Below are 12,548 nucleotides of genomic sequence, written 5' to 3'. Positions count from 1 at the left end.
ATTAAAATTTTTACCATTAACCTACCATCACAGCCATTTCTTGGCCGCCACCTTGGATTTCACATCTTTTTTCACCATAGCCTTTCTCAGGGCCGCACTCTTTTTTTACAACTTGGCTGTTTTGGATTAGATTAATATTTACAACTTGAATTCCACACCTCGCACATGGCCGCATTATGATATCATTACTTTTTGTCACAGTTAACTCTGCTTTACTTGGACGCGCACTTTTTTTACAGCTATAAGCTGTTTTGGATGGGATTTATGATTACACGGCCAAGTACTAAAGATAATATGTATGGTTAAAACTGTATCATAAATAATGACTAAATGAATTGATTACTTTATAGTGTGCGTAAAAATTCAAGGCTTACAGATATGTACTAACTGGGAATAGAATCACCACTGAACGAAGGCGCAAACATATAAAATATAACTTGAATAAGGTCTTTCCATGCTAGTGATTGAAAAATGTGTTATTCCACATAATACCTGCTATAAAGCAGGTAATTAAGACCATGTCTGACTTATATGTTAAGTTAAGTACTTAGGACTATAAGCTACTCACTTGGGTTGTCATATTCTTCTTGTTTTGTGGTTGCTCAATGGCTGATACGCCCCTTGCGCAGTGGGTAGAAATACATATCCACGCATCACCCAAGCACTTGTTATACAGATCATTTGTCTTAGAATATAGTTTAAATAATCTAAACTTAGCAACTACACTGAGCCTAGCCTAACTTACAAACCCATACCCACAATTAAATGCTCTGTGTCGCTCAATATAACGAGTCAAAGCGTACCGTATCTTTGAACTGGTTGGGAATCAATGCCATGAGCAAACTGTGTCCCCATGATATTGCCCGGGCAATATGCCAGTTAAACCCTGAGTGGTGCCTTTGAACACCCACGCTAAAGTGGTATATATATATATATGCACTGGCTTTCCTTTGATCTGAGGTGTGAAAATAGTACATGTAATATATAAACCATGGCTACGAGGTGTATTGCACTTATATACACCTCGACTCCGAAGTCAGAGGAAGTTTACTGTTGATAAACGCCGAGGCGAAGACTTGTCCGTTCATATCAACAAACGTAGGAGCAACGTTACTTGCTGCCACCCATCATCGAAGTCGCTAGGTATGGGTATAAAATGAGTCCAGTGGTTGGACTCTTACTAGCTGGGGTGATTGATCGCCTAGCATGACGAAGGCTATTAGCCTGAGTCATCTGGGTGATTAGTCATGCTACCGTGGGCATCGTTTGCCCGCCCACGTGGGGCTATCAGCCCGTAATCGTGACACAGTAATGTGTCACGTGACATCCCAGGTGAGTATATATATACTTACCTGGGTGAGTATATATATACTCACCTCAGGTAGGTATATATATACTCACCTGTGGGTTGGGGTGTATATGCCCTATATGTAACCAGCGGCGCCTTTGAAGTTTCACATGATCATGGTATATATATATAAACAGTATAGCTACAAATGGAGGAAGAATTAATAGTGAAAAGCCCTGCACTTTTGAAGAAAATGTATGCATCATTATTTGATGGTAGCAAGCTACACTGTATCACCTTGAAGTATTAATTAAATATACACTTATGAATGAAAATCATTGAATTCTTTGGTAATCAGAATTGGCAGTTTTTAGTATTCACTATTGATTATGCAAACTAATAGCTTTACAGTCCCATTTAGCTATTAATATAGTTCTGAAATTATACCATGCAAAAATTTAGTGACCACTAAACAGTGTCTTGACCATCAATTCTTGTGGCATAATTAGTGCTAGCTCCATGTATAGCCTATAAGCAATTCCATCTAACCCACTCTTATATTATGTTGAACTATAGCACGCATGTTTGAGATGGATTCTTAAAGGTGGTATTTAAAAGAAGTGACACAAAATGTACTTTTGTTGTAGCATTACAGTACTGAAATGTTGATCATTATTTGTTGTAATTCATGTATAGTATGTAACTACACATCAACAGTTTGGCTGCTTTTGTATGATGCACAAAGGCTATAATAAATAATGGCTGGTAAATGTTTTAAGGCAGTTTCTATAATATGTTTTGCAGAAACCCGACATTATTGCACAAGCCTAAATTTTATAGTAATAAAACATTGAATACAATGGGTGAAATATTTGCATATTATTAACAAAAATTTTTTGAACACTTTGTTCTTAGTAAAGAAAGGGTCTAATAATAAAACCTCGACGTTATCTTATTTGCCTATTCAAGAAGAATTCGAAAATCTTTGTTATGTTGCAGTAAATCCAAGGATATGTATGTTATGGGTCTGTCACATCAAAACAATAGTAATTGAATCAATCTTTCTTCACTGATTTCACCTTTTATGTAGTGAAGAAAGGTGCTACAAGGAAAAACAAACTTAGCAATCAATTCTTCAATTCATAGCAAACATGATGGGTGAACTTGGTGTGTCATTGTATTCAAAAGTTACAACCATTTCAGTAAACGCCTTTAATTAATGTTGCTTGTCAGTTTAACCCGGTCCGCAGGTCTTACCCTGTTGTGAGCGGGTTGCCACCGTCAACAGATGGTGGTTGTTTTGGTAGGCGTGCAGGGTTCCATGGATTCTCCTATTAATTCTCAAATAGGCCCCTTTCCAACAATTTTACATGATGTATACAGCATGTTTTACTACAAAGGCTTGGAGGTAGGAATGCTTGGGGATTCTAACATTCTCTGAAGCCACAAGAATTTCCGCATGCCACAATTTTCCTAATAGAAACCCTGAACTGTCACACCCTGAGCTAGCCTCAAGATGGAAAAGACAAGGAAAAAAAAATGGGGGGATTTACTAAGCTCCCTGCTGGGACTGTCTGTGGTGCATGCTTCACCTCCCCATACCCCCTTAATTTATTTTTTTTATTAATTTTTTTTTTGGGAAATACGTTACATTAAACCCCCCACCCAACAATCCCTTTGTGATTATTGTCTTCTAAAATACTAATATGAGATAATTGGTAGAGGGGAGTGGTGTGGGTGGGACAAGATTCACTATGCCATGTAGCACCATGTGTTCTAACACCTCTCCACGTGCCTTTTTCTTGTAACACATGCGCAATGTTATTCTCCAATTATTGCCAACCCTTCTCACGTGTGTGCCTTCCCAATCTTCCCTCCAGTCATGGTGGACTTCAGGTTAGTCACTATCATAATACACTCATGCATGCTCGACTGCAACGTTAACCTAGTTTAACTCCATTTATATACTTGCTGTACAAATCGATCTTTCTATTGTTTCTACCTGGTAGGCTGTAACTCCCAAAGTTATTGTTGGCATATGAGGCAGAAAATTTGCCAGTGTATAAATTTGGCTAAGTAGATTATAAAATTTATATTAAATAAACATGAATTCGTAATTGTATTGGGTTTTCATAGATCCGGTTATTATGCTAGTAAGTAACATTGTGAGCACCTAGTGACTTGGTGTGTCATTAAACAACCAAAAAAATGATGACCTTCTAAGGTACATCAAAACTATTTGGGAGTAGCAAGCTATATCTACAGTAAGTCGCCACAGTGCTGTTGAAAAGTCCATCTCTTTGTATAGCAAGCATGTTGTTGTCTATAGGTGATATACAACTACTCTATTAAACAAAGTGCTATATTTAGTTATCTCTATATTTAGTTATCTAAAAATGTTTACTGTAGTAATGCTGCAATGTTTTCATTATCTTTATTCAGGAGCTGATGTTAATACTACCAACAAGAAAGGCAATACACCACTGATTTACGCTGTGAAGTACCAATTACCCAGTGTCATTGAGGTGTTGATCAACACAAATAACTTTAATAGCATCAATGCTTGCAACGATAGTGGAAACACAGCTCTGTGTTATGCAGCTGCATTTGACAACAAAGAAATAGCTGAAAGGTTGCTTAGCTTAAATGCTGATCTGTTTGCTGCAGATAAAACTGGTGATATGGCTATACATACTGCCTGTAAGTGTGGTAGTGAAAAGGTTCTGCTTCTGTTACTTTCAAAAGATCAGGATAAGAGACTTGTGCATGCAGCTGATGCAAATGGAAACACACCGCTGATGTTAGCTAAGAGTGCTTCAGTTTACTCTCCAAATAACATCAGGCTGCTCATTAGTCGTGGGTCCAATTTGATGGCCTTCAATCATGATCACAATCGTATTCTACACTTATATAGTAGCACAGATGACAAAGACATCAATGAAGACATTTTACAAAAGGAGCCATCTTTGCTTTCTCACAAGAACTATGATCTGGAAACACCACTGCATGTTGCTGCAAAATACGGCCATGCAACCACATGCTTTTATTATTGTGAGAAGTAAGCTAATCATTATAGTAACAGTAGTGTGTATAGTAGGGATCATGAAGGGTTGCATTTTCCCATGAAAAATATCCAGCCTCACCACAGCACCTTGGAAATATTGGTTAAGTATAAAAGTGCATCAGTGAGATTCCAATAAATTGTGGAATTTTTTTGGTGAAATTTTCTACTGACTGTCCTTATGCCTTCAGACAAGTGACACTAACAGTGTACATACAATGCATACATCATAAACTTAACTTTGTGTCTTCATCTGTGGCTTTGAAAACTGTCCATGATTTTTTTAACCATGCCTCCAACAAACAGATTGATTCTACTTTCATATCATTCTTGGTGTGCAGAAATGAATAGCTAATATAAAAGCATGCGTTTTGTCATTGGTTCCATTCTTTCCTTTGATGCAGTGTCTACTAATAGTGTTACAAAAAGTTAACAAACAATTAGGAATTTTACAAGCACCTGAAGTGGATATTTGCACTTCAGGTGGTGTGATTTGCTTTGCTTAAACAAGTTTGCTTTTCTTTGAAGATGATTTTTTCACAGCTTGTTTTTTGACATAGATTTCACTATTTAGGAGTGGATTTAACTTCATTTTGTATATTACAAGCCAGCTGTCCCGATGACTGCCCACATTCTTTTAATAATATTTTAATGTGAGATATTGATGATAAGTACAGTAGCATGTTAGCAAGAGTATATTATATAATAGAAACCAAGAGTGTTGAACGGTCTATTAGCCCGTGATTAATGATTGCATAAAGTAACACGGATATTTCAGTAATTGTTTGTTTACACGAAATGGTAATTTGAAATGCATATGTGGCAACAGGTATTTGTTCGCCAGTTTTCCGGGTCATTCAACCAAATACTCAACAGTCATTGTGCAAAAAATATCATAGTATGGACCCAAGATAACTCCAGCTCGCTAAAGCAATGCCATGTTGCCATGCCTTCAGGGATCTGCTTGGCAGTGCCAGAACTTTTACATTAGCCAATTCCCTTAACACTATCATGTTTTCGCTTGGTTTAGTGACTGATCTGGGCTAAATACAGCAACCCTCTCTGGCAATGAAAACGAACAATTACTGAAATATCCGTGTTACTTTATGCAATCATTAATCACGGGATACTCTTGGTTTCTATTGCATACTCTTGATGTTAGCAAGAGTTCATAATAGGGAGGAGAGTATCCTACTTCAGTATAGCCTGTACAACTGCCAATCATGAAGTTATGATGCAATGGCATGAAGAATTTCACTAAAACACTGGTTTCTCTAGGATATGACTTTAATACTTTGAGTGTTGATGATGCCTCCAATGGTTTACTTATTGAAGCTACCCTACAACAATCTTTGTAGCTATAGGCTGAGCAAAATCCTGACCAACTAGCACATTAAAGGTGACTATAGGTATTGCATCATAACTTCGGGATTTGTGTTTGTACAGGCTATACTAAAGTAGGATACTCTCTCCCCCAAATAGAAATCAGAAAGAAATAGAAATCTAGAAATCTAAATAGAAATCTATAGAAATAAATAGAAATCTATGTCAAATACTGTGGCAAATAGAGAACGTCACTGGAAATTCTTAGTGATAGTCACTAAAATGTACAGTGATGTTCACTATTTGTCACAGTATTCACTACTTATTTTTGTTGTAAAAATTTGTAACACTGTAATTGAACACTTTTTGGACTTCTAGTACAACACAAATAGAAAGCTAGAACTTTCATTGCTAGATCCACTGAATTGCATATAGACTTTTTGTTTATTAAGTAGAGGTTCGACAACTGACAGCAGTAGTTCACTAGTTAAGGATTTTGGGTGTCTAGAAGTGAGGTCTGTGGTTGAAATTCCAGCAAATTTTATTGACATTCGTATATACGTACATGTTTTTGAATTCTGAAAGACTCTTCTGTGTGGCATATAGATACATGCATGTATGACTAAATATGTTGACTTGTGCCTGTAACTGTTTTCACATGTCCTTTTTTTGCTTTACAGAGGAGCAGATATTTATGCCAAAAATGCTGGCGGTTTTACTCCCATGATGACTGCCATTGTACACCAACATAAGGAAGTTGTGAAGGTTTTCTTTGCATTTAATTACAGGGTAGATGATGTGGTGAAACAAGGCAAAACATTACTAGAATGGGCAATTGAGCATGGCCATATTGCATTGATTGAGGTAAAATAGGCATCATATGTATGTCTGTACATGTATACATACTGTAAAGTCGGGTTGTTAAGCGCATGCGCTTATAATTTTCGGAGAAAACTTTTTACAAAAATCATACTATCTGTTAGGCGCATACACCCAATAAATAATTATGGTGAGTGTAACACGGAATCACTAATTTGTAATAGAGTAGTTAATAGTTTGTGCTGGTCACCACACCAGTATGTAAGGATATTTGACTCCATTTCTGGGTGAAATCCTTCGTGATGAACGAGATTATCACTATCCAGATGGCTGATTTGCTGTATAGATAGCGAAGAGAGACCTCAAGGGAGACGTAAGCGCTTGAAGAGACATTAATTTTTCAGTACTTTCAGCTTTTCTTGCTGTGTGTAGCTTTATCGTCGCATTTTGCCATGTGCGCTTATCATCTATGGTTAATTACAAGAAATGTGTATGCGCTTAACAAATAATATGCGCTTATAGATACATGCGCTTAACAACCCGACTCTACAGTATTCAACAGTGTTGAAGCATTAATCAGATAGCTGTGTGTTTGGTCCAGTCATAGATTTTTTTGTCATAATATTATTTTCAAACATACAGTACTTAACATCTTTAAACAGGCTGCAAGGCTACCAAGTCCTGCAAACCTTTAGCACTAGTGCTGTAAAGCCTTAATAAATAAATGAATCAACAATCCTTAACCCACTTTCCATCACAACCGCCATGTGGTGAAATTGATTATAAATGCCTGTAGTATCACTTTCTAAGTGTTTTGCAGATTTTGTCAAATGTTTTAGTAGCCCTGTGTCTATCCTATAGTGGTCACACCTTTAAGTGAATATGAACAGGGATAACCGATCTCTCGTGAGCGATTGCGAGTAATATGACATCATCGTGCACTTTTAATGGTAAATAATAGCATTGTAGACATTTCTTCGAAGTGATATTGGCACTGCTAACAGTAAGAAGACAGATTATATAGGCATGTTTCTAATTTTGTATGCCTCAAATTAGTCGCCTCATGCTCATATGCTCATGTATGCTTGGAGATAATCGCTTCAACTCTCAACCAGTTAGCGATCTTTATTGTGTTATTATAAAGAGTACTAGACTGATATGTTGTGAGATTACATGTGATTTCACCTAGACTGAATTTGCAATTTAAAGGTATATAATAGCTTTGTGGTTGTCATTGTGTACATAACCACTTGATAATCGAATTTCTTGTTCTATATAGCAAGTAATTAGGATTATATCATCCATGCAAAAGCAGCCAAGCAATATAAGTGTGTGGCCTTTAAAGCCTGGGTGAAAAAGTTGTGCAATCAAAGGTGGGAGCTATGAAATGGCTGCAATGATATTAATGATAGTAAATTTGTGAGGTATGCATGAATTGTAGCTGTGGAATCCAGTTATCTCAGAAATGGGACTTCTGTGGGTGTATGCATGTCAGGATAGTACATTGTAGAAAAATGCACAACAGTGTCAAAATTGCATTCATGTATTTTATTTCATTATGGCAGTTGCAGCCATGAATGGATTTACGAATTAGAAAATTATTATTCAAATACATGAAATTGTTTTACTGTATGTATTATTGCAAAACAAAAATAAAAGCATCGTTGATCAATCCCTAAGAGCAGTATTAAATGAACACCTGGCTTTTAGAAGTACCACTTGCTTTTAAACCCACACCCATTTATCTCAGCTTGCCTGTCTGTTTTAATCTCTTTGACAGGTTATCATAATATGCATTCCTTCTTTTGTTCACTTGTACCTGGTAAATTGAGCTGTCTTGTGTTATTATAGGCACTTAGTGAAAGTGATTATACTGGTGTCTTTACAAACTACTACAATGGATCCTGTTTGATACACTATGTGTGCAAAGTGGGGAACATTCCTATTTTGCAGGTAATTGTTTATTGTATGCTGTAGCTAGCTTTGTTATGTGAGTATGTGTGTATGCTGTGTGGATTTGTTGTGTGAGTATGTGTGGATGCTGTGTGGATGCACATGCTGTATGTACGTATATGTTTGTAGGGAAATGTGCTTGTGTGTATATACCAGTTTGTATTGATAAATGCACTTTGGTACAGCCGCTTGGTTCTGTAGATAAGTTTGCTCAGGAGGGTAGTACTAGCTACCATTGTGAAAAATTAAACAAAATTACCACTGTAAATAAGGTTAACAGACAAGGAAACCTTGGGTATAGTTGGTAGTGAATCCCAGTTAATAGAACTGGAACCCACAATTATTAATACTCAACACCATTGCACATACAAACGGTGATCACGTGATCTCTACTTGTGGCAGAAGGGACGCTATTTAATTGGAATTGCTCATACTGAGTTAAGATTGAAGCTGCAGCAAACGTGCTGAGAACAGTCACCCACCCACCCGTCCTTGACTACTTATTGGCATCAACCTCAAATGCAATTATATGTGCTAGCACACTTTGTATAAATACATTATTTCACATTTTGGGCACCCAGGGCATGGTGCAGTCAGGCTGCTTGATATAAATAAGTATTGGCTAGAGCAATAGAAATAGAGTGGCTAAATTCCTCACTAAGGCAAAGCAGGTGCATTTAGCACCTAGCATCTAGCAATGTCCTGGGCTGCCCCATTTTCCCCAAACTATACATAGCTGCAATGCATGCCATAGAGTGGTGGTGCATGCAGGCCAGCTGATGTAGGATGTCAACTTACATTATAGCTGGAGCTTTGCATGCATGGGCAAATCAAATGAAAAGGTGTACTTTGTGCAGTTGCTGACCAAACTTCAGAACTTCATATAGTACAGTTATGACAGTATATAAGGCATTAGTAGTTTATTTGTCTACAACCCCGATAGAGCTGGGTGCAGAACTCAGTAATCTGAAGCTCATGATTATCAAGGTGTCCTGATTTTCCAGGTCAGTTTACATGCTAAGGGATACTTTGGGACCATTATAAAGTGTCCTGATTAGCAGGTTCCATTGTATGACGACAATATGTACTTGTTATGTACTTTATTGACTATCATGTTGTAGTATCTTCTAAATTGGGACAACTATGATGAGTTTCTTACTACTACAACACAGCTGGATAGTCCATTAGGCAATGGCTACTATCCCATACATGTTGTTGTGAAAAATGACCACCTTGAGTGAGTAATGAGTGTTGTTTATGTTGATGCAGGCAAGTCAAATGACTGCCTGTATAAATGCATACTTTGTTTAGTTGAAGTATGGATTACTTGCACTTTAATGTGCATAATATACAACTTCAGGTGTGTTCAATTACTCCACAAATATGGGTATGACTTGAAGACCAGAACTGTAGAGGGTCAGGATACTCCGTTGCACATTGCTGCTCGTGATGGTCATTTTCAGATGGTCAAATACTTGCTTAGCCAAGGGATAGATCCAGAAGCGATGTGAGTGACTAGCACCTATTAATGTCAGGTAATCATCATTTGTGTTTTATAGTAACTACACAGAAGGCACTGCATTATCAAGTGCTGCTTGTACTGGAAGATACAATATTGTTGCTTATCTGCTTAGCATTAGTGTGTGTGTTGATGGCAACCCTGAAAGATGTCGTGTAAGTGTATAGTATAATAAGTAATATCTTCTTTATGGATCAGCATCTCTCAATTTCACAGCTTTCACACAATATTTGAGAACTGACATTTTTGTTTTAACCTTTTAGGTATATTGAGTATCCAGTCAATTCCTGTAGAACTGCTTAATCCTGTTATGCAGATCAGTTTCACAATGCACAAAATAACCATATATTTAAATGCTCTAAAGAATTCATCATTTATATATACTGTTGATTTGTACAAATTGATGTATAAAGCACAAACTGTGGATTTCTTTTCTAAGTATATATATATATATATATATATATATATATATATATATATATACAGGATGTCCTATATCAAACAATGTTTAGTAGGGTCCCACCCTTAAAATGACGAGGATCACTAAAAATGCCATGTCTAATCATAGAAATATCATCATCATGAAAATCACCTTTACAGAATAGTCTTACTCCATTCAATATCAAATACATACAGCATTAAAGACAAGAAAACACTTACAAGCAACTTGATGGAGAGTTTTTTTCAAATCCGTCTGTCTGCCTGCCTTACTGCCTGACCACAGTCACAAGACTAGAGACCCAACACAGCAGTGCACAGCCACCATTTTATGCCACAAAACAACAAACTCATGGGTGAGATGTGTCTTTTGTGGTTTGGACAAATGTCTGCCTTCTCCGCATTGCTATTCCATATATCTTTGATTAAATGGTCGTCTTCTTTTTCATGCCAGGAAACCATACCAAGTCCATAGTGATACTTTCCTTGAAGGAGCATATTTAGATGTATGGTGCAGTTTTCAAATTATATTCAGCAACTGTGGAAGATTTTTAATAACATTTCATGTAGTGACCGTTCTATTAGAGTATTTGACTGAAAGCTCTATTAGAGTATCTCAATCTTGTTTAAAGTTTTGCTTGTACTTTTTTGGGGAGGGGGATGCATTCCCCCTTGGATCCACCACTGTTTATTTAATGACAGATTTGTGTTCATTGATAGTATCATATGTGTTGTCTTAGATGTCTCTATCTGTGGTGATTCTAGAGCTGTCATACAAGGGGTATAGCTCATTTGTTGAAGTATATGTAACATACCATAGAGATTTTCAGGGAGGCCTGGGAAGACTATTCTAAAAGTGATGCTAAAACATAGATAATGGGTAAAAAAGCAACGTCAATCTTACACTGCACCTTTTCTTCAAAGTTTCCTTAAAACTTTCTGTCCACGAGAGGAAACAATTGTCCATGAATCACCTATGTTCCTTGTGTCAACAATGCTTGCAGAAATGGCTCCAACAGGGTAAAGGTAAGTATGTGCATAGGTCTATCCTTTATCTGTACTATTTTAGTGAGAGCATTATGCATTAGCTAGTTCCAACATGCATACACAACAATCCTTGCAGATGTGTCACCTATACCTGTTTTTACCATAGACCACTCCATTACTACTGGCTTGCAAAGAAGGACATGACACAGTAGTAAAACTCTTACTAGAGTATTCAGTTGATGTGACTATTGCAAATGAAGAAGGGCACAACTGCTTGACTGAAGCAATTCTGAGAGGACACAGGTATGGCTAGAACTATGTGTGTTATGATTATGTGAGTTAATATCTTTATAGCCGAACAGCTCTTACTATCCTCAGCAGCAAGCATTGGAGGAAGGCATTACAGTTTCGAACATTGAAAAATGAGACCCCAATGAGGTTACTAATTCAACACATGCCTGGTGAGTTCATGCAGAAAACTGTAACTACAAGTTAATATATATACTTTTATATCAAGATGTGGCTGAGTTAGCATTGTATCGGTGTGTTCATCGGGAATATAAGATGAATAACAAGGGCAGCAACGAAGTTACCAAGATAGAATATTCGTATGAGTTTTTGGATGATTACATTACTCCTCAGCCAACCCTGGCTAAGTTTGTACAAGATAAGGTTGGCTTGTCCGCCAATCAAACTTCCATATTTGAAAACTCTGCAATATTCAACACTGCACAAGACATACCACTTGTATCTCTGCCAAATGATGTCCTTGGCTCTTCTCATTTGGCTAATACATTGAAAGAATCTACAAACATAAAGGAAGACATGGATGATGCTGAAGAATACAATGAGGACTGGTGGTTGCAAGAAATGTATGATCCTGAAAATCACCCATTGGAGTTGATGGTATGTCTATATGTGTACTTAGCAGTAGAAGTGAAAATCCAATTACATCACCATGCAATGCTACATTGATCCTGTCTATAAAGAATAGTTTCTATATAAATTTACCAAATCCCAAGATAGTTTCATGAAATGGCTTGTGTAAAATGTCCATAAAGAACCTCCAACAACATGTATCTCATCTCTGAATATCACTACTGTGCACACAATGCCCTTGACTTGCACACAGATAATTGCAATGTAATTCAGTTTGAAGT

The 12,548-nt window shown here is 37.0% G+C and overlaps 1 protein-coding gene across 1 annotated transcript in view; it reads left to right on the top strand.

Moving 5' to 3' along the window:
• Positions 1-12,548, top strand: part of LOC136249936 (transient receptor potential cation channel subfamily A member 1 homolog) — a 70,362-nt gene that overhangs the window by 38,159 nt on the left and 19,655 nt on the right. Inside the window, exons 5-13 of the mRNA XM_066042073.1 lie at positions 3,731-4,346; positions 6,353-6,536; positions 8,343-8,444; positions 9,566-9,681; positions 9,805-9,951; positions 10,004-10,118; positions 11,555-11,691; positions 11,743-11,849; positions 11,906-12,294. Of these exons, the coding sequence (XP_065898145.1) occupies positions 3,731-4,346; positions 6,353-6,536; positions 8,343-8,444; positions 9,566-9,681; positions 9,805-9,951; positions 10,004-10,118; positions 11,555-11,691; positions 11,743-11,849; positions 11,906-12,294 (1,913 nt within the window). The remainder of the gene's footprint in view (positions 1-3,730; positions 4,347-6,352; positions 6,537-8,342; positions 8,445-9,565; positions 9,682-9,804; positions 9,952-10,003; positions 10,119-11,554; positions 11,692-11,742; positions 11,850-11,905; positions 12,295-12,548) is intronic.

Source organism: Dysidea avara, chromosome 3, assembly GCF_963678975.1.
Source record: "Dysidea avara chromosome 3, odDysAvar1.4, whole genome shotgun sequence".
NCBI classification, from domain to species: Eukaryota; Metazoa; Porifera; class Demospongiae; order Dictyoceratida; family Dysideidae; genus Dysidea; species Dysidea avara.
Note: the sequence above shows the minus strand (reverse complement) of the source record. Positions and strands in the feature narration are given on the sequence as shown.